Below are 22,564 nucleotides of genomic sequence, written 5' to 3' on the forward strand. Positions count from 1 at the left end.
AACTCCTTCTCTTCTGAACTTGCAGGTATCCTCTACTTCCTTTCCATACAAGTCTGTTTCTTCCTCTTGATCTTCCCCTACATCAGAACTCTGGTTGCTTGAAGCTACAAAACTATCCCAGAAGTCTTCCATTTTTCCCAGGGTAGTAATATTGTACCTCTTGGCTTGGTAAGTAAAAAAGATTCCTTCTGGCACCAGCCATCTAAATTGAATTGACTGCTTCAATAGCCAACTGGTCAACTTCTTATATCCCTGTCTTCTTTGGCGAATTGTCCAGGGAACATCTTTTAAGACTTTGATATTGATATTTTGCCAAGATAAGCCTTCATCTCTTGCCTTTTTTTGAATCTTTTCACAGATCGCAATTCGAACAAACCTTACTAAAACTTCTCTTGGCAGATTATGTCTTCTGGAGTAGGAGGAAGATATTCTCCTAACCCAGTCAATCTCACTCTTTCCTCCCTCCAGTAATTTCTCTTCCTCTGTATTTAGTATCTCCAGGATTTTATCCTCTAAGTTCTCTCCCCTAGCTTCTGGGATATTCTGGAACCTTAGTACATATGCCGCTTTTTCCATTTCTAATTTCGCTACTTTGTCTTCCAACTCCACTAGTTCAGTTTGATTCTCCCGCACCGTCACTGTGGTGACTTTACTTTGATCTTCCAGTCTTTCAACTTTGGCAACCAAACTATGCACTTGCTGTGTGTTTGCTAATAATTGTTTTTGAAAATCGTCCATTTTATCATTTGTTTTTTTAATCTCCCCCATCAGATCCATTTTCATCCCTGCCAGGGCTTCTTGGTTTTGCTTAAAGCTTGCCACCATTATCGCTTGCAATTTCTCTATAGCTTCCTGATTATCTGTTGGTGGTATGGGTCTTGGACCTCCCAGTGAGGTGCCCTGGCCCACTTTTTTGACTTTGGCCTCCATCTGTCTTTCTTTTTTCTCTTTGTCTCCCATACCCTTAATATTTCTGATCACTAAAACAATGTAAAATAACTTTCTCTTGGCTTTATATTGCTTCTATTTCAGTTATTACTCACAACACACACCAATTACTTCAGCGTATTAATAGGTATTGACCGTTCAGAAGTTATGAGCCACTTTAACTACTACTGACTTCCGGTCTATGGCGGGCTGAGAAGGACGCGTCTACTCCCTGCTCCGGTAAAGTTTAAAGCTTTCTCCAGCTGTACTGCCCGAAAAGAAAACATTGAACTTTTTTGCTCACAGTTTACAAGTGATGAATTGCTTAAGTGCCTAGTTGCGCTTATCTGGTGATTTATAGCCGCCTGGCAACCTGTTTAAGTTGCGAGCTGTTAAATTTCCTCTGGTGCTTCTGTGCTCCTGTGTTCTGAGCTGGCCGTTTGTGCTGTTTGACTCGTCCTTGTTGGAGTTAAGACCCAGTGAGGTGGCTGTCTCTGTTTCTGTTTCTGTTCTTGGCTTTGAGAAGAACTTGGAAAGAACTTGGAAAGGTGGCGTCTGGAACTAGGAGCGCAGCCAGAATGGGGAAAAACAACAAAGATAAGCCTGGGGAGGCGGCTGAAGCTCCTTCTGCTACACCTGACTCATTAGCGGCCATGTTAGAAACTATGCGGCAAGAACTCAAGCCTTTGAAAGATATACCAGTCTATATTACACAGCTTCGAGCTGATATCAGAGAGCTAAAAATTGAACTTTCTGCCATGCAAGAAAAATTTCAGTCAGTGAGTGCCAAATGCATTGAAGTGGAGGAAAGACTTGCCACCCACGAGACATCATGCAATGAAAAAATTACCTCATTAACTAGTCGGGTGGATCAATTTGACTCTGCACTGAGGCGCCGTTCTCTCAAGGTACTCGGGTTGATTGGTGTGGAGGCAAGAACCAACGCCGAGTGGGTAGACTTCATGGACCTTTTTTTCAGGCAAGTCTTCAAGTTGGACCAAGCATACCCCTTGGACATTGAAAAAGTAAATAGATTCTTCTCCCCCCATCGTGAGGGGGAGGGAATACAAGTTATTTCAGTCCAATTTCTCAAAATTGCAACCCGAGACGATATTTTGGCTAAGTTTCGACAGTATACTGCTAGGGAGCCTCTGTGCTGGGGGGCAAATGAACGGAAAATTATGATCTTTCCTGATTATGCAAAACATATTGTGGAGGCCAGGAAAAGATTCAAACCAGCGAAGGACATGGCCCGTCAGTTGCGACTGGAATATTATTTGGGCTTCCCAGCAGTCCTATCAATCACACATGCAGAAGAGACTAGGCGCTTCTCCAGTCCTAGAAAAGCAGAAAAGTACCTGCAACAGATTAAGGACCAGTCTTAACATGTCCTTAGTCTAACTAATGAGAGTATTAATTCATTTATTAATCTATTAATTATTTGAGTTTCTGAGTCTCTAGGGATCTGTTATTAAGTGTAAAAATTGTTATATGTATATATATGTGGAGGGCAAATGAATTAAATTAATTAAGCATTTAAGTTGCTGGTTGGGTAAAAGAAAATGGGTATTTATGAAAGCAGATTTCTAATTTAAAATGGAGTGTGGCAGATCTAGTAGCGGGGAAATATATATATATATGGTGTGAACTGTTTTTTTTTTGTGTGTGTATGAGTTGGGCAGCAAAAATAGCTAAACAGCTGGAGGTTTTATAGATACTTTTCTAAGGGGGTAGGGAGTGGCAGAGATCCCGGAAGCACCCCATATAATCGGAAGTCCTTGGGAGTATCACAGGGGTGGGTCAGGGGTGGGGGGGAAAAACACACATGTATTAAACAAAATGAAATTGATAGGCTTAAACACTATATGGTTAGCTTTAAGTTCTAGAAATGGACAGAAACAAGAAAGAAGGCACTCATTTAATATTATAATCTATGGTATATACAAGATTAAGTTGAAAGTATTGTTTCTTTGTTTACATGTTTCATAATTAAGAATAAGGGTGATTTAAGATGGTAAAGATTCTAACGGTTAATATACATGGCGCTAGGACTACAAAAAAGAGAATGTTGCTCTGGCAAACGTGTAAGTCCATGGGTGTAGGGATAATATTTATTCAAGAAACCCATACCTTAAGTTCGGAATGTAGTTGGTTCTGTCAGGAGAAAGGAACTCAGGTTTTTTCCACCGATTATAATATTAATTCACGTGGTGTGGCAATTCTAATACGCAAGATTGCTAATGTGTCAGTTCAACAAGTCATCTCAGATCCAGAAGGAAGATATATTGTGTTGCATACTCATATGTATGGAAAAAAGGTTTTATTGATTTCAATATATGGTTCAAACCGTGATCAACCTGCTGTTCTTCATAAAATAGGAGAAAGTATCCAGAATATGGAGTGGGATGACATTGTTTTTGGTGGCGACTTCAACGTAACTATGGACCCGCTTCTGGATAGGAGCGACGCTAATATAAATAGACTCCCACAAGTTAGAGCAGTGTTGAGTGGCTATATGAAGGATTTGAGGTTGACTGATATATGGAGATTGTTACATCCTACACTCAGGGAATACACATTTTATTCAAGGGTTCATAACCTGATGTCTAGACTTGATTTCTTCTTGTTATCTCCCGATTTAATTTCAAAGGTGAATACTTGCGAGATAATCCATTCAACAATCTCTGACCACAATATGGTCCTGTTAGATATTCACTTGGCTCTTCAAGAAAAACCAAAAACAGCTTGGTGCTTTAATGCTACTTTGTTAGCGGATGACACATTTGTATCACAAATGCGAAGAGAAATCAATGAGTTCTTTGAGATAAATGAAGGCTCGTCATCTTCTAGATCTATAGAATGGGAAGCATTTAAAGCAGTGATCCGTGGGAAAGTTATTGCCTATACTGCACATAAAAAAAGAACAAGCGAAGAGCGGCTTGTATCTTTGGAGAATGAGTTAACTCAGGCTTGGACAATAATGTATCAAAGCCCAAATGTGCTATCCTATAAATTGATCCAAAATTTGAATTATCAAATTAATTTATTAAAATATCATACACTTGAGCAAATCATGTACAAATCTCGTCATCAGCACTGGGAGTCAGGTGATAGAATAGGAAGAATATTATCAAATAAATTAAAAAGGGAAAAAGCTGATAAAAAAATCATTGCGATTAAAAATAGACAGAATAAGATCTGCATAGATTCACAGGAGATTGTTAACTCTTTCTTTGAGTTCTATCAACAATTATATAATATCCCACAGATAGCAGAAGAGTCACAAATATCTAGCTTTCTGAAATGGGTAGAACTAAGTAAATTAAATAGTGAACAAAAAGTGGATCTTGCGCAAAAAATAACTAGTCTAGAGATTAAGGTCGCAATTGATTCCTTAAAACGCCGTACATCCCCTGGCCCAGATGGTTTTATATCTGAATGGTACCTTGAATTTCAGGATGTGCTGATTCCTAAGTTACATCAGTTATATAACTCTTGGTATCAAAATGACTCTATACCAGAAGTAATGAATGAGTCTTTGATAATCGTGATCCCGAAACCCAATAAAGATCGGTTGGAATGTACTAGTTACAGACCAATTTCTCTAATTAATCTTGATATAAAAATCTTAGCAATAATTTTGGCTAATCGGGTTAAGAGAGTAGCGGGGTCTTTGATACACAAAGACCAAACAGGATTTATGTACGGCAGAAATGGGCAGGACAATATCCGGTTGGCATTAGACATAATTGATCTGCAAAGAGATTCTATGGAAAACTCAGCGCTAATCTCTTTGGATGCTGAAAAAGCGTTCGATTCAATCCATAAGAACTTTATTTTTTCGGTTTTATCACATTTGAATTTTCCTCAATCATTGATAAAATGGATTAAATTACTATACCATAATCCATCATCCCGATTAAAAATTAATGATAATTTATCACCTCCTATTCGATTAAATCGCGGTGTGAGACAGGGGTGTCCTCTCTCACCTCTTATTTTCAATTTGTGTATTGAACCTTTAGCGGCAGCCATTAGAAAATCTAAGGACGTCATAGGGATTAAATTTAAGAGTTTGGAATATAAACTTGCTTTATACGCAGATGATCTATTGCTGTTTGTGTCGAACCCTGAGCATTCTATCCCAGCTGTAATGACAATAATTGACAATTTCGGTAAGTTAGCTGGGTATAAAATAAACTGGTCTGAATCTGAGCTGATGCCATTAGGGCGTGGAAGTTTAGATTATAGCTCTTTCCAGTTAGCAGTTACAACAGGGCAGGTGAAATATTTAGGCCTTTTTTTGCCCAACGATCTATCGCAGCTAGTTAAGATTAATTTAGATAGGGTATTAACCAATATAACGACAGATCTAGAAAGGTGGAAGGGCTTGACCCTGTCATTATGGGGGAAAATTAATACTTTAAAAATGTGCATATTTCCAAAATTAATTTATATTTTGAGAGGCATTCCTATTCTAATCCCTAAGAAATGGTTCAATAAAATCGATGGGATCCTATCTAAGTTTATTTGGGGCTCCAGTCGACCTAAGATCTCTATGCTTAAGCTTCAGAGAGAGGTGAAGGAAGGTGGTTTTGGGGTTCCGAACCTGTTATTATATCACAGAGCCCTTTTATTAGCTGCAGTTAAATGGTGGAATCTTGTCAGCTTGGATAACGCACCGACCTGGGCATCGCTTGAGGGCGCAATGATATTTCCATTGGAGGGATGTTATGCACTAGGTTCGACGTTCTCTGTGATAAAACATCCACTGAGATCAATTACTTCAGCTAGAAAAGTATGGGAGCTGACACTGAAACTGGTTAACGCTGACCCTTTCTCGCATGAAAAAGCCTCTTTGTGGGGCAATCCTTTAATTAAGATAGGCAATAAGCCGGTTTTTTGGCTTCGGTGGATGCACGCCGGTATTGTTTCTTTGGATCAGTTAAAAAATCAAGAGGATGAGTTTATTGCACACTATGAACTTCCAACTCAAATAACATCTTTACCATTATATCAGTGGAATTTTATGCAAATAAAACAAGCCTTGCGAACTGTGTTCGGGCCTGATGCGTTGGCGGCATCACAGTGCCCGCCATTGTTTGGTCAACTGTCTGAGGCATTTGAGCAGAAGAAATCCAATTTAGTGTTGTATAATATACTGAAGGAGATTACAATACCTGACCTATCTGCACTAAATCAAAAATGGAATCTAGAGGTCCAATGTCACGTGAACTTGGACCAATGGGAAGATTGTTGTAATAAAATTAGGAAGTCCACTCTGGACATCAGGTTGATAACTATACAACAGAAAGTATTGCATAGAGTTTATTGGACCCCACTTCGTATGTTTAAGAGAGCAATGCTATCCTCAGCAGAGTGTTGGAGATGTAAGAGCAGAGAGGCGAATCTCACACATATGCTATTTAATTGTGAGGTGATTCAGAATTTTTGGCAACAGGTGTTATTGAAAATAAAGGATACAATTAAACGTCAACTACCATGGCAAGATAGTCACTTAATACTAAACTTTTTTCCGAAAGAATGGAAATTAAAGAAGGGGCAAAAATTATGGTTAGGAAGGGCTCTGTTGATAGCAAAACGCCAAATTCTTAAACACTGGAAACAAAATGATGTAATTTCAATTCTTCTTTGGGAAGATGACTTATTGAAACTTGCAGCTTTTGAAAAAATATCGTTTTCTGGTCGTAGACAAATGTGTCGTTTTAATGAGATTTGGAGTCCATTTATGCAAATGATGAATGTTTAGCTGATTTGATTTGATATCGTTGTAAACTGTATCGCTTTACTTTTCTTGTATTCACTATATGAAAGTTAGGTTGATGTTCTTCTTTCTGATATCTATTAATGTTTAACTTGAGTAACTATTGTAATTTTATGCACTGGGGTTTCACATAAAATAAAAATAATAATAAAAAAAAAACTTTAACTACTACTAATAATTACCTAAGTCAAACCCCCACCATTTCATTTTGTTGTATCTCCCCCAAAATCAATAAGTCAATTCCTTGGTAAATCAATTCCACATTTCATCAATACCTAAACAAATAATAAATAATGAATCAATATCTCTTCCCCCAACCTTTCTTCACGTTAACAATTCATTCTTTGGCATTAATATTACTCTAAATTCAGAAAACACAACTCTCAATTCAGTATAATCATTACAGCTAAGACCCACAATTATTTTAAGGCTCAGTCTTATTAGTTTTACTTTGTTTTCTTTCTTCTTATTGGCTTCTTTCTTCTTCTTTCTTTCTTCTGTCTTCTTTCTCCCCTTTTATTTAACCGCCTACAGTCTGTCCCAGGAGAATTTCTATATATAGTCTTAGTCTCTGTCTCTATTTCTCTGGTTCTTATATCCTTTTGTTTCTCACCCTTTCTTCAAGGGAGGGACAGCCGCAGAGTTCCCTGCTAAAAACTGTCTCTCCCTCTCTTTATTAAGCCTTAGTTCTACTTCTCCTTCTCTTTCTCTTTCTGTCTTGTTGTCCGTTCTTCTCTTTCCAGCCACCTTCTATATTCCCCATCACTAGTCTTTTGCTCTTGGCCCACTCTCTATCACCGCTCTCTCCTTCACTCACCACTCAACGCCATCTTCCGCCATGCTGCCTCGCTCCGGACCATACACCAGTCTATTTCTCCCCAACTTTTCCGTTCACAACGTCTGCTCAGTAGACCCGTTGCCACCAGTATAGCATTTTCTCCGCACCACCGCTCGCCTTCGTTTCGTCTCCCCGTCGACTCACCCAGGCACCTTTTCCAAACTTCGCTGTGGCCGTCACCGCTCGACTCAGGGCCGCCTATGCCTCGGATTTCAGTAACTGTCCAGTCCGCTCCGCCAACGCTATTCAGCCGCCACCGCCACCAGCCGCTCTCGCCCTATCAAACTTCTTACACGGCCCTTTCGCCTCTCCGCCGCCGCGCCGCGCCGCCAGCAACCTCTCTTCTGTCTTTCGCTTCCCTGCCAGACGGTAACTTTTTATATTCTTCAGTAGTCTCTCCTCTTGATATTTCGTTGATATTGGCAATTCTTAAATTTTATCCTAGCTTAGGGCAACTCGTCTGAGTTCAGTTGCCCCCTCCGCTCCTATTCCAGAGGCCTGGTTATTGCGCTAAGCGTTGGAGAGCTCCAGGCGAGGGACAGGCTGGAGTAGAAGAGACGCCTCCGCGTTTCTCCTAAACCCCCAACCAGCTCCCCCAAGCTTCGATGCGTCTTTCGGACGCTTCTTAAGAGACCCCCTGCAAAGAGGGACCTCTCTGGAGCGCTCTAATCCACAGTGCACGCCGGAGCTCAGCGATGCCCTGTGTCTCACCATGCCATCTTTCCGGAAGTCCAATCCGGTACATTATCATTGCAATGTGCTATACTTGAGGAACCTTTGAAAAGGGTGGGGAGGCTACCTTTAGTGAAGAATAAAGCAGCCACTGGTCAGCGAACAATGTTACAATGTTATGATCCCAGTTACAAAAAAATTACATTGGTTTCAATCTGCCCCTGAGTCCAATTCAGTGTTGGTGTTAACCTCTAAAGCCCTACATGGCTTGTAATTGGGATCTCTTCTTCTGTACATTCCTGCCAAGGAACTGAGTTCACAGGGAATGGCCACGTTAGCTGTCCCATTGATCCAGTTTCTTTGTCTGATGGGTAATGAGTGAGGGTTGTTCAGTGGCAGCCCCATTGTTACTCAAAATGGCCTGATATTTAGTTGATGGGGGAAATTAACTAGCAAAAGGTGGGTAACTTGGGATATCCACCTTTGTATACAGGGATCCTTTCCCTCAGAGCATTCTGAAATAAACCAGACTGATGTTCAACTAATAGCGTTTTTATTGAGAACTAATAGTATAAGCAAAAGAATACACACAATGTGCACTTGAAAATCACACACACTAACTCAGAGGAAAATAAAGGTAGCAGCAGGAAATGCTGGTGAGGGAGGGCAATATAGACCAGTCTCGTATATTCATAGAAGAGAAAGCAGTGAGCATTTGAGGGCAACAGTGGGATGGCTTCTAGTGCCTTGGCCATACTGGTGGACCTCCTGATAGCACCCGGGTGTTTTTACCGCTGTGTGACAGTGTGTTGGACTGGATGGGCCATTGGCCTGGTCCCACATGGCTTCTCGTATGTTCTTATATTGATGTCAGGAACACACACACACTGTAATGGGGGCAGTGTGCTTATATTTATATCCAAAAATGATATCTAAGGGAATGCTGATGTGTTTGCATCAAAAGAGCTATAGTCTTGATGTGTTTATACGAACTTTTTCAAAGATGGAGGTTATGACAAATGGTTCTCTTCGGACAGAGATATCAAACAACTGAGAGGAGTTGGATTGTTTTACACTTCTAATGATACTCGTGTATAGAATGGGGAGATATTATCAGGTATTAAAAAGGTAAAGGTTCTCCCCTGTGCAAGCACCAGTCGTTTCCAACTCTGGGGTGACGTTGCTTTCACAACGTTTTTACAGCAGACTTTTTACGGGGTGGTTTGCCATTGCCTTCCCCAGTCATCTACACTTTCCCCCCAGCAAGCTGGGGACTCAATTTACCAACCTCGGAAGGATGGAAGGGTGAGTCAACCTGAGCTGGCTACCTGAAACCAACTTCCGCCAGGATTGAACTCAGGTCTTGAGCAGAGAGTTCAGACTGCAGTACTGCAGCTTTACCACTCTGCGCCAAGGGGCTCTTACTATCAGGTATTAGGATTACACTAAACAACGATAAGCATACTAAGTGGAAGCAGTTTTGGGGATGAAAGAGGTTAATGCAAAACAAGGCAGTGTTTTTCCCAAGAAATCCATCGTTATTTCATTTGGGAGGGAGACAAAATGCCTTGCAAATCAGCCTTTTGAATCACTTCCAAATAGTTTCCCAAGCTGGTTTTCTGAGTAGCATTCAAGGGTCACCTTCAGGCCAAGCAGCGTCAGGTATAATGTGATTATCTATTTGTAGTGATTTTATGTGAAGAGAGTATGGGCTTCTTCTCTTCTGGATGTCAGCTACTCAGCTGCAGGGTTGAATATTAATTCCATGATGATGGGACAACCTCCCCAAGGAAGTATACTCAGTCCCTTCCAGGGGTGGAAATCTAGCAGGAGCTCCTTTGCATAAGAGGCCACAACCCCCCCCCCCCTTATGTAGCTAATCCTCCAAAAGCTTACAGGGCTTTTAGTACAGGGCCTCCAAGAGGACTGGATAAATCAGGGTGTGTGGCCTAATATGCAAAAGAGCTCCTGCTAGCATTTCCCCCCAGGTTCCTTCACTCTCAGACTTTAGGAAGCAGCTGATAATGACAGTTCATCGTGAATTTTAATCCAGTATTCTGCCTACTGTCAATTTTCAACCATGATTTTAATACATGGATCTTACATATGATATGCATTTTACTATATTTTATTACTATGTACAGTGTAAGCTGCCTCAAGTTTTTTTTAAGGTAGAAAGGCAGCTAATAATTTTTTTATATGAATGCATTTAAAATAAATTTTTAAAGTGCTCCTTCTGTGGGTGGCAGCAATCTCAGTAGACAGAGAGGCGGATGATAGACACATTCAGGAGATATCTAGAGTAGTTACTCTGATTCATTGCTAGAATCGCACTTCAATCTGATCTATGATTTGACCAAGTGAGCTAAACATCTCGGGCTCCGCAACCCTAACTTTTCTATTGCCTGCTTGAAACCCATGAAGAATTCTTGGCAAACCAGAGTGTCTGGTGTTCACTTTGGTGGACTCCAAGTTCTGCAGGAAAACCTTGAGGGATTTATAAGCAAAGAGTGGGACAACTGGAACAGGAGAAAACTCAGGGGGAAAATTGGAATTGGCAATATTTCCTCAGCAGGCTTAGTTCAATGTATTCAGAATCTTAAATCCTATCCCCTAATGGATCTAGGGCAAAGATCTTCTTGTTAAAATAGAAACTGTGGGCCACTTTTAGAGACTTGCCAAAAGGATGAATTTTGTAAACAAATAAAACTATTCACCCCCTCCCCCCTCCAAAAAAAAGCCCCTGAAAGCATTAGTTCAACTGGACACCCGTTAATTCATTTCAACATTGTCTGCACATACAGAAAGTTTTGCATTGGATCCACTACCAAAGTCATCATTGCACTTTTGAATCTGTCTCCCTTTGTTTGCATTAAGGTGCATAACAAACTTGTGTTCAAAGCCGACAATACTCTAACCTGTCTGGTGCCAAACTTTCTAAAGTTACTGCTGCAAGAAGTAATTATTTCCCGCTGGAATTGAACAAATCACTGTGATTTGATTTCTGTTCCAAAGCTCCTTTGGCCTTTGAGACCATTCTAGAAATAGAAATAACATCGAAATAGTTACAAAACCATCAAGCTATTGATTCTTCAGGTGTTGCCTTCCCAAGACAGATTTGTGATCAGAACATATTTGCTCTGAACAGGCATGGGCTTTTGTTGCTGAAATCTTAATCACGGAAAATCAGTTTCTTTCCAGAAAGGAAATCTGGAGACTCAACCATGCTTCATAGTAGCCTCTTGAAGGAAAGCTGAGTCTGAGAAGGCAGAAGAAGGAGACAGAATGATATTGCCAAGGTCCCGGATTATCTAGCTCCCCCTCAAAGGAGATATGTGTTAGCTCCAATCTCCTATCTCACAACTCTAACAATACCATCCCACAGAAGGGCCTTTTCTATGGCCCTTTGCAATATCTTTCCTTCAGCAGTCGTTGAGGGCCGCTTTAGAAAGGTGCCTATGGCTGAGTGGGTTTGTCTTTGTGGTGCAGATAAAGTTGAAATGATTGACCATGGGCGTTTTCCCACAGAGTTTACCGTGGAGCGACGTCCCTCTTCACCGCGCAGCATCTGCGCGGATTTCCCACCAACTGCTCCGCAGAACCAGGAATTGCCGGGCCTTTTCCATTGCAAATGTAAACCGCTAAAAACCAGTTTACGTTAGCGACACAAAAGCCGCGGCTCTTCCTAGTTCTGCAGAGCAGTTGGTGGAAAATCCGTGCAGACGCTGCGCAGTGAAGAGGGACGTCGCTCCACGGTAAGCTCTGTGGGAAAATGCCCCATGTTTTGTTTGGGTAAGGCCTATACCCTGGCATACGAGCCAGGTACATTTATTCTTTGTTGGAGGGATGTCTCGGATTTTCTGATTTCAAAATCAGAAATATGCTGTTATCAGATTTTAACCCCCAATTCACAATTAATTGTGCCAAATTTATGGCTTCAGCTAGGAGAATTCATGAGGATTTTGTAAGGAAGGGGTCCTGAACTGACTGTTTTTTGAATATTTCCAAGCTTGTATTTTATCTTTTCTTAAATGCCTGAGTACTCTGTATACCATCACAAATGCTACTGAAACTGATATAAATACGGAGACCATGCATAAAGTTGCCAAATTTTGTTCCCATGCAATCAAATTGCATTTTATGGTTCTTACAAGTTAATGTCGAGGTACCAGATTGTAATTTTAACCAGTGTATTCCAGTTAATATTTTTTCTGAAGCTGTATAATTTTTATTTTTTTATTATATGTAGTATATTTATTAAGCTAGAAGATGTTTGACCACTACTGTATTATTTGCCATATCTTATTATTCATACTAATGTCCTATATTTTATTTTCACATTTATTTTTTAAATATCTTACGTTTCACCTATTTAGGTCCATCTTGATTTTTACAATTTTTATGTGGTTGTTGTTGGCCTGCATTGTGCTGTGTATTTGGTCATGGACCGTAATAAAGCAAACTGAACTGATTTTCATTCTTGGCAGGATGTTGGAACTAGTGCTGGTGGTCATGCTGCTGCTTTTACCTTCAACTGCATGCAAAGCAGAGCCCACCAAGTGTGGCATGAAGGATGCGCTCCCTGTTCCTCTTGAATGGTTCCAGCTGGGAGATCTCCTCATTGGTGAAATTGCTTCTCATTTATTTTACCATGTGCATGAAATAGACTTCAGACAATATCCCGCTCAGGAGTTATACAGGAATCCATAGTAAGGAATCATTAGGTACCTCTTGGGCACTTTGCCTAACCCTGCATTTTAATACAAGTTGATAGAAGGATATGGATGGTTGAGGGGGGAGGGGGGGAGATAGACCCGTGTTAGTCCTTCCCCCCCTCTGGGTTCCTCTTTTCCAATCACATTCAGAATCTTATTGACTGAGGCTTGTTTGTAATCCATCTGTCATGTGTGCATCCAGAAAGAAGGCTTTCCTGAGCTAGAGGGGAAGCAGACAGCATTAAGACATTATTATATAGTGGCTTTTATGCATGGCAGAGACTCAGAGTCAGTGATAACAAGCTCTTTTAATAAGAGTGACTTAGTATAAGGTCACATTACAAGACTGGCGTTGGGGCCCACGGGCCAAAGTTATATACATCTCTGGGTTCCTGCGCAAGCGCATTATTGGGTCATTCAAACCGGTGGGGGCTTGTGATTGGTCCTGAGCTGCAGGGATATGAATCCTGCAGCCCTTTGTTGCCAAGTCCCCAAGCTCAGTCCGTATGGCTCCAATGAGCCAGGCAGAAACGTCCAAAGTCTTCCCTTGAATCCACTAACAGACATCCTCCAAACTTTGATAGGCAGAGGATGATTGTATCACCCTTATTTGAATCACTGCATAAGTAACTCTCTGCTAACTCTACATTCTGTGCTGTCTTGGGGAGGGTGCTTTCATTTAGTCACCACAGCCTCGCCCAACCAGGAGTGGAACTGTTCTATGGGTCATAGTGAAGTAGGACAAGAGTTTATAATTTTTTTTTACAAAGAACAGTGAGATGAAAAGATATCTCAGAAAGTGTTGTTATTGAATTGCCAGGCTTTGTGTTCTACCATCTTCTAATGGTTAGACATCTGTGTGGTAGCACACCCAGCCAAACTGCCATGCTCACATTCAAACTACACAACAATTTCTTGTTCCAGTGCGTGACAAAACACTCATCTCTCGAGCTTTTTTCCTTCTCCTGTTGACATCATTGTTTTTCGTATCTCCATATCTCTTATAGTACAACTACAAAAGTCTACCAACATGTCCTGGCTCTGGTGTTTGCTATTGTAGAGATCAACAAAAATCCCAGCTTCTTGCCCAATGTCACTCTTGGGTTCCACAGCTATGACAGCCGCTATGATAAGGAGACCGCCCTCAGGTTGCTCTTTAACGTGCATCGATATTTACCTAACTTTGAATGTGATGCCCATAAAAACCTAATTGCTGTCATTGGGAAATTTAGCTCTGATACCTCCTTCCACAAGTCAGGCATACTCAGTCTCTACAAGATTCCACAGGTAATGTTAGATTGTATATATTTTAAATTGGTCTTTTACTGTTTTTACTGTTGACTGTCTTTACGATGTAACCTGCCCTGAGCCTGTTCTACGGCGGGCTAAAAATCAAATCAAATAAATAAGACCTATGATTAGAAGAAGTGATGTAACCAATTATTATTTGGTGTAGTGGTTTGGTGTAGTGGTTGAGTGCGCAGACTCTTACCTGGGAGAACCGGGCTTGATTCCCCACTCCGACACTTGCACCTGCGGAAATGGCCTTGGGTTAGCCATAGCTCTCGCAGGAGTTGTCCTTGAAAGGGCAGCTGCTGTGAGAGTTCCCTCAGCCCCATCCACCTCAAATGGGGGGAGAAGATATTGAAGATTGTAAGTTGCTCTGAGTCTCTGATTCAGAAAGAAGGGTGGGGTATAAATCTGCAATTTTTCTTCTTTTCTGGGAGTTTTATGGGATGTAAAAGAAGATGGGGGGTGAATGTCAGTAAAAACGAATGCAAAGAAACTTGTTTCACTCAAGGGAGGAGAAGAACAAGGATGATATAATGAGGAAGTACTGAGGATAAGCAGTAAAGCATCTGCTTTGCTGATAAAGTGGCAGCCTCAGTCTCCGGCATCCTCAGTTAAAGTTATGCTTTAGGTGATCTGACAAACCCTTAACATAAATGCCTGGAGAGCCACTGCCAACCAAATAGGCATTATTGACCATTAGACCAGTTCTTGACTCATTATAAGGCGACACAACACGTTCAAGTGAAAGTATGAGATGCTTTTAAAACTTGGATTTTCAACAAATCACCCTAGGTCTCCACCACCTGTGATGTACCAATGAGAACAATGTTTCAACTCTTGCCAGATCTAGTTTCCTTCATGAACTATTCCGATAAAACGAGACACTTGCAGTCAACCAGTTCTCTTAACACATCTAATATATATGTACAATTCTTTTCAGCTGATGTATGGCTCACTTGCCCCAGAAGAGAGGGATGCAAACCAGTCCCCTTCCTTTTACCACATGGTTCCGAATGAAGCTTATCTGAATCGCGGGATCATCCGGTTACTTCTCCATTTCCAGTGGAACTGGGTTGCCCTTCTTGCTGGGGATGATGACCAGGGAGAGCATTTCTTGAAGGCCCTGGAGCCACTGCTTTCCCAAAATGGCATCTGCTCAGCTTTGAGACTGAAAATTCCCACCAAACACAATTGGAACTACTTGGATAATCTCACTGATATGTTTTTAAATGTATATCTACCTTTTAGAGACTGCAAAGCCAACACATTTATCCTCTATGGAGACTCAGTGGTCCTTTTGGGACTCACTCTTCTATTTCTAGGCAATCCCAGTTATAAGGAAGATGCATCATTGAGAAAAGTGTGGATTATGACACCACAAATTGATTTTTCACTGACAAGTCTTCAGAGGGAATGGGATTTTGAGTTCTTCTATGGAACCATTTCCTTCACATTTCACTCAAATGAACCTCCTGGCTTCCAGAACTTTCTTCAAGATGTAAAGCCCTTTGAGAAACAAGAGAATGGTTTTCTCAAGGTTTTCTGGGAGCAGGCATTTGACTGTTTCTATCCCAATCCCCAGGAGCCAGTGGCCATCAGTGAAACATGTACTGGGGAGGAGAGGTTGGAGAGTCTTCCTAGTTCCCTTTTTGAAATGGGCATGACTGGTCACAGCTACAGTATTTACAATGCAGTCTATGCCATAGCACATGCTGTTCATGCGCTGTACTCATCCCAGTTCAATCACAGGGCAATGGACAGTGGTGGAATAATGGAACTTTATGATGTCCAACCTTGGCAGGTACAATTGATCCAAGAAAACGTCTCTTTAGCATGTCTATGATGGTAGAAAACGAGCACTTTTCCTGACTGGCCCGATAATAAACACAGTATATGGAATCAACTTTTGTGTCTTCTTATTCCTAGTGATAATAAGAAAAGCAAAATAGTCACTGTATATTTCTTTTCATTCACTGTAAATGAAAAATTAATAGACTTAGTTTTTCTGAAATGATATGAAGTTATAACATTTGTATTATATCAGCACTCAGACTTCAGTGTTTTGCTTCCTTTTCTGCTTTCAACTAGGTCCACCCTGTTCTACAAGGCATTGCATTTAATAACTCAGCTGGAGAAAGAGTCTCTTTTAATGATAAATGGGATATGGGAGATGGATTTGATATAACAAACGTGGTCACTTTCCCAAACAAGTCATTCCACAGGGTAAAAATTGGACAGGTAAATCCCAATGCAGCTGAAGGAGAAAAATTCATCATTCATGAGAATATGATTGTATGGCAAACCATTTTTAATGAGGTATATATTTCTGTTTTCTAAGGTCCTTCTCCACTCTCTGGGTTGTTAACTGAGGGCCATGTTTTGTTTTGTTCTGATTTGCCTATCATGTTTTTTTTTCAATTGATTCATCTCATTCTTCAGGACAAGCCAGGGTTTGCACTGAAACACTTCAGATAGATCTTTAAATTCAAAAATATTTGTACATTTTAGAACATTTGAAACCAACAACAGGTTTTCCAGGTATATGTAATGGTGAAAAAAAATGTTACCTTTGGCAGATTAATATGGCAGTCATGAAAAAAACCACAGTCTTGCATTTCATTTGCCACTGCCTGTGTTTCCTTTTATTAATCTCACTTGGACTAGCTTTCCACCGCTTAAGAAGTCCTTCTTACCTTTTACAGCTTCCATTACTTTATTTGTTAACCACGCAGGCCTTCTCTTATACCTGTTTGTGCCTTTCCTAACTTGTGGTATATATTTTATCTGAGCTTCTAGGATTGTAGTTTTAAATAGCCTCCAAGTTTCCCCAAGGGTTTTGACAGTATTTACCTTTCCTTTCAGTTTCCTCTTCACATGCCTCCTCATCTCAGAGAATTTACCCCTTTTAAAGTTAAACGTGGTTAGGTGGTCTTTTGGGGCAACTCTCTATTTTTACAAATGGAGAAATCAATAATGTTATGGTCACTGCTCGCAAGCGGTGCGATCACTTTTACATCTCTCACCAAGTCTTGGGCATTACTTAGGACCAAATCCAGGATCGCCCCACCCCTGGTAGGTTCAGAGATCATCTGCTCCATAGCACATTCATTGAGAGCATCTAGAAACTCAATCTCTTTCTCTCGACCAGAACACATATTGACCCAATCAATCTGCGGGTAAATAAAATCACCTATGATGACACAGTTTTTACGTCTAGCCACCATCTTTAAGCCTTCCATCATATTATAGTCATCCTCTATCTTTTGATTTGGTGGGTGATAACAAACTCCCATGGTTAACCCTCTATTTCAACCAAAAGCATTTCTAGACGGGAATCTAATTCTCTGACCTGAGTCTTACTGGACCGTATCCCCTCTCTGAAATACAGAGCCACCCCACCTCCAACCCTTCCCTCCCTATTCTTCCGATATAACTTATATCCAGGAATCACTATGTCCCACTGATTCTCCTTATTCCACCAAGTTTCTGAAATTCCCACAATCTCTGTTTTCTCCCAACACTAAACATTCCAACTCACCAATTTTACTTTGAACACTTGTAGCATTTGTGTGGAAACATCTATAATTTCGTGGGAATGGCGGGATATAAATCCTAAATTAAATAAATAAATAAATAAATAAATAAATAAATAAATAAATAAATAAATAAATAAATAAATAAATAAATAATTTCCCAGGCAACCTAGGCCCGCCACCTTCCTCCTGCCGCCTCGAGACTCTGGCAGGCAGTCCATTCTGTTTTTCACCATCTCAGTGGACAACTCTGATCCATTACCCGGTAGAAAAGTAAGAGTTAACCCTTCATCTCTTTGAGATGAGTCCTCCCGAACCAGAGACATTTCATCTCCTGTTGGCTTAGATTTAGTTTAAAAACTGCTCTGCCACCTTTTTGATTTTAAGCACCAGCAGCCTGGTTCCATCTAGGGGCAAGTGGAGACCATATCTTTCGTACAGCTCCCGCTTGTTCTAGAAAGCATCCCAGTGCCTAACAAACTTAAACCCTTCCTCCTTACACCATCATCTCATCCACACAATGAGACTTCTATTTTGTGACTGTCTCTCCACCCCTGCACGTGAAACAGGTAGCACTTCTGAGGGCTAAGAGCCCTTTAGCTCCCGCCCTTCGGCTCGCGCCAAAGGCTCGCACCTCTGACAAGTCGCAGCTTAATAATGCAAAGAGGATGGGGAACACAGCCACTCCTAATCGATCAGCAGCAATCACCTTCAGCCCTTCACATGAACTCAGAAGTTTTCAGCAACTCCCCAAGCTGCTAAGCCACAAACCTGATGCTTGTAGCACTTCTCTGCTCTATCAGAGCTTTAATGGGCCTAGACTGAATTGATTATAGTTATCACAATGATATGATGATCATAATTGCTTGTCTTTCTGCATACCTCAGCTGTAATGTCTAACGTTCTCTTCCTAAATTTCTTTAGACATGGCCCCTTTCTCTGTGTAGCGATTACTGCAAACCTGGCTATCGTAAGAAAAAGAGGGAAGGGCAGCCATTTTGCTGCTATGATTGTGTTCCATGCCCAGGAGGGAAGATTTCAATCCAAACAAGTACGTGATTTGACTGTCAAATTTTGATGCAATTGAAACAAGCCTTGTTAAGGTGATTTCCGCCTCTATGATTTTCGAAAATTCATCCATTAGGCAGTCTAAAGTAATTTCAGATCCAAAACCTTTTCCAAAATAGTTAGAAAAGAATCTAACGAATGCATCGTGATCAAGGAGGTTGCCTATGTAAAGCCAACATACCCTTGACTAATTCTTATAGAATCATTGATCAAATTACTTGGGACCAAAAAGCACATGGGGAGGGATGGTGGCTCAGTGGTAGAGCATCTGCTTGGGAAGCAGAAGGTCCCAGGTTCAATCCCTGGCATGTCCAAAAAAGGATCCAGGCAAATAGGTGTGAAAAACCTCAGCTTGAGACCCTGGAGAGCCGCAGCAAGTCTGAGTAGACAACACTGACTTTGATGGACCAAGGGTCTGATTCAGTTTAAGGCAGCTTCATATGTCCGTATGTCCATATTGCAAGACTGTCTCCCCCACCCTCCCAAGATGATTACTCCTTCTATGGATATTTTAACAACTTTATGGGTAATCCCATATGACTCAGTCATCCTGTATGATTGCATATATCATGCAGAACTTTAACAGTGAAAAAATGATACTGCAAATTGCCTTTCAAACAAGTCACACAGTGAGCTCAGAAGTGTCAGAGTCAGCATCATCCAGGGTTTCACAAAACTTTAAAAAAAAATCTGAGTAGTGGTTTTAAAAAAGTTCATGTTCTTCATTACAATACGTGTTACAGAATGGTCAAGAAACTGAGCTCATTTCATCTAGACTTTCACAAGTTTCCTTTACTTCAGTTTCTAAAAACTTCAAATTCAACATTGCTGCATTTTCTGAGGAAACTATGAGGCAGGTCAAGCTTTGTGTGAAGGATGGGTCAATTGAAGAGTGGTCATTTCAACAAACCAGGGCTAAATCTGAGTAATAAAGACATAGGGGAATGAAAGAGGGACGGGGGTGAGTCTATCTCACTCAGTATTATACCTGGGGAGCATACTTGTGTTGCAGTGTTCACTTTGGCACAACTTAGGGGCTGGTATTAGAAAACCAGATCTTATTGTATCAGTGTAAAGATCAAATAGCTAGAAATCAGTGCAGAAAAACAATGACAACAACTATAATATATAATCACAGCATGATTTAGAATACTATCTGAGTTTTTAGAATACCAGCATTTCAAATCCAATAATGAGTTGAAAAAGGAAAGGTCCCCTGTGCAAGCACCAGTCGTTTCTGACTGGGGTAACGTTGCGTTCACAACGTTTTCATGGCAGACTTTTTACGGGGTGGTTTGCCATTGCCTTCCCCAGTTTTTCACACTTTCCCCCCAGCAAGCTGGGTACTCATTTTACCGACCTCAGAAGGATGGAAGGTTGAGTCAACCTTGAGCTGTCAACCTGAACCAGTTTTCGATGGGATAGATCTCAGGTTGTGAGCAGAGAGTTCAGATCACAGTACTGCAGTATTGCTGCTTTACCACTCTGTGTTGATATGCCCCTAAAACTAAATATGCCCCTAAAGCTCCCATGTAGCATTTCATACAATGGCCCCTGATAATCTTTTTTTTCCCCAGACATGGACAATTGCATCAAATGCCACAGTGATCAATATCCAAGCAAAAACAAAGATGGATGCATCGCCAAGACATTAAGCTTCTTGTCTTTTGAAGAACCTTTAGGAATTAGTTTGGCTTCCATAGCTGTCTGTTTTTCCCTCATCACAGCCACAGTGCTAGGAATCTTCATTAAGCACAAAGACACCCCCATCGTCAAAGCCAACAACCGAGAGATCACCTACGTACTTCTCATCGCTCTCCTGCTCTGCTCACTTTCTTCTCTTCTATTCCTTGGCCGACCAAGGAAGGTGACCTGCTTTCTCCGACAGTCTGCTTTCGGCATCATCTTCTCAGTGGCTGTTTCCTGTGTTTTGGCCAAAACCATTACTGTGGTTGTAGCTTTTATGGCCACCAAACCAGGGTCCAGCATGAGGAAGTGGGTGGGGAAATGGCTGGCTAACTCCATCATCCTTTCCTGTTCCCTCGTTCAAGCCAGCATTTCTATGGTGTGGCTGGCAACCTCACCACCTTTTCCTGATTTTGATACAGAGTCTCTGACAAAAAGTTTGATACTAGAATGTAATGAGGGGTCTGTCACTATGTTTTATATTGTCTTGGGCTACATGGGGCTTTTATCTCTCATCAGCTTGACTGTGGCTTTTCTAGCCAGGAAGTTGCCAGACAGTTTTAATGAAGCCAAGTTCATCACTTTCAGCATGTTGATCTTTTGTAGTGTTTGGGTCTCTTTCGTTCCAGCCTATCTGAGCAGCAAAGGGAAATCCATGACCGCCGTGGAGATCTTTTCTATTTTGGTGTCTAGTGCTGGGTTACTAGGCTGTATCTTTTCCCCTAAATGCTATATCATTGCTTTGAAACCTGAGCTGAACAGGAAAGAGGCACTAATAAGGAGAAAAAAATAACCAGGCATTGTGATTCCTATTTCCTCTCTTTCTTTCTTTTTTTCTTTAGGAACATTCATCCTAACACACACACACACACCAGCAAGAGGGCACACTTATAAAAATTAGGAAAGGTAGTGAAGTTTTAAGAAGGGGATTTTTTGCTTTACATTGTCTGATTGATTGATTAAGATTTATATCCCAACATACCCTGCAAATAGACTCATAATGCCTTCTGTTTTATCAAGCAATTAAACATTCCATAAAACATTGAATCTACAAAACATTAATTCCAAGGAAGAATTTCAATGACTCGTTTAAAATACCTAACTGGCAGTTCAGCAGTCAGTTACATTTCAGTGTTCAGTAAGTCCATGCCAGAAAAAGGTGGTGGATCATTCCGATTTAATAACTCAGCTGTTACTGGAGACAATAAATGTGAATGATCCATGGAGTAATTGAAGCAGTTGAAGCCATTGACGCTGGGGGGGCATATTCTTTCATGTCTGCTGCCTCAACCTGAATGTCTGGTGAAACAACTCAATTTTACAGACCCTCCTGATCTCATTTGGGAGCATGGTCCACTAGGCCAAGCCAGGGTACAAACCAGTGAAAAGAACGGAATGGAGGATTTGTCTCAGGAGCCAGACAGGTTATTGTTGCTTGAATTGTACTATAGAATATCAGAAATTAGTTTTAAGCATTTCACAAGTTTGGGGGGGGCACCAATGAGACTCCACAGAAAAACTTGGGTTGGGAGAAATAGCTAGGTTCTTGTTCAAGCTACTTGATGTTCTTTTCCTCTGGGAAGCATCTCAGGATCAGTCAAGAAACATGCTGCCCTTGATAAGAACATAAGAGAAGCTTTGTTGGATCAGGCCAATGGCCCATCCAGTCCAACACTGTGTTTCACACAGTGGCCAAAAAACCCAAAGTGCCATCAGGAGTACTAGAAGCCCTCCCACCAGCACCTTGAAGTGAATCCGGTACATTATTATTGCAATTCGGCCCCGCCCGGGCCTCCCCGCGAAGCGGCTGCACGCCGCGGGGCTGCTCTTTGCCTCCCTGAAAGGATGGGAGGCTGACAAGAATCCTTCCAGCCCATCCAGGTGTTGTGGGTGGGCGGAGTGTCGGGGCTATTTGTAGCCTTGACCCCGCCCTCCCTACGCAGTTCAGATTCTGCTCTCGGCTCCGGCGGAGGCTTTTTCAAGCGTCCGGAGCCTAGAGCGGAGGGGGGCCTCATCGCGTGCTGTGTGTTTCGTCGCCCTATTGCGT

The 22,564-nt window shown here is 41.3% G+C and overlaps 1 protein-coding gene across 1 annotated transcript; it reads left to right on the forward strand.

Annotated features, from left to right (window-relative positions):
- The first annotated feature begins 1,505 nt into the window (after nucleotides 1–1,505).
- Nucleotides 1,506–21,310, forward strand: LOC132583020 (vomeronasal type-2 receptor 26-like). The gene is made up of 7 exons (XM_060254687.1): nucleotides 1,506–1,952; nucleotides 7,624–7,919; nucleotides 12,710–12,931; nucleotides 13,945–14,224; nucleotides 15,813–16,031; nucleotides 18,688–18,814; nucleotides 20,409–21,310. The coding sequence occupies exons 1-7, from the start codon at nucleotides 1,506–1,508 to the stop codon at nucleotides 21,308–21,310; spliced, it is 2,493 nt and encodes an 830-aa protein (XP_060110670.1).
- Nucleotides 21,311–22,564: the final 1,254 nt, after the last annotated feature.

Source organism: Heteronotia binoei, chromosome 15 (genome assembly GCF_032191835.1).
Source record: "Heteronotia binoei isolate CCM8104 ecotype False Entrance Well chromosome 15, APGP_CSIRO_Hbin_v1, whole genome shotgun sequence".
Lineage (NCBI taxonomy): Eukaryota > Metazoa > Chordata > Lepidosauria > Squamata > Gekkonidae > Heteronotia > Heteronotia binoei.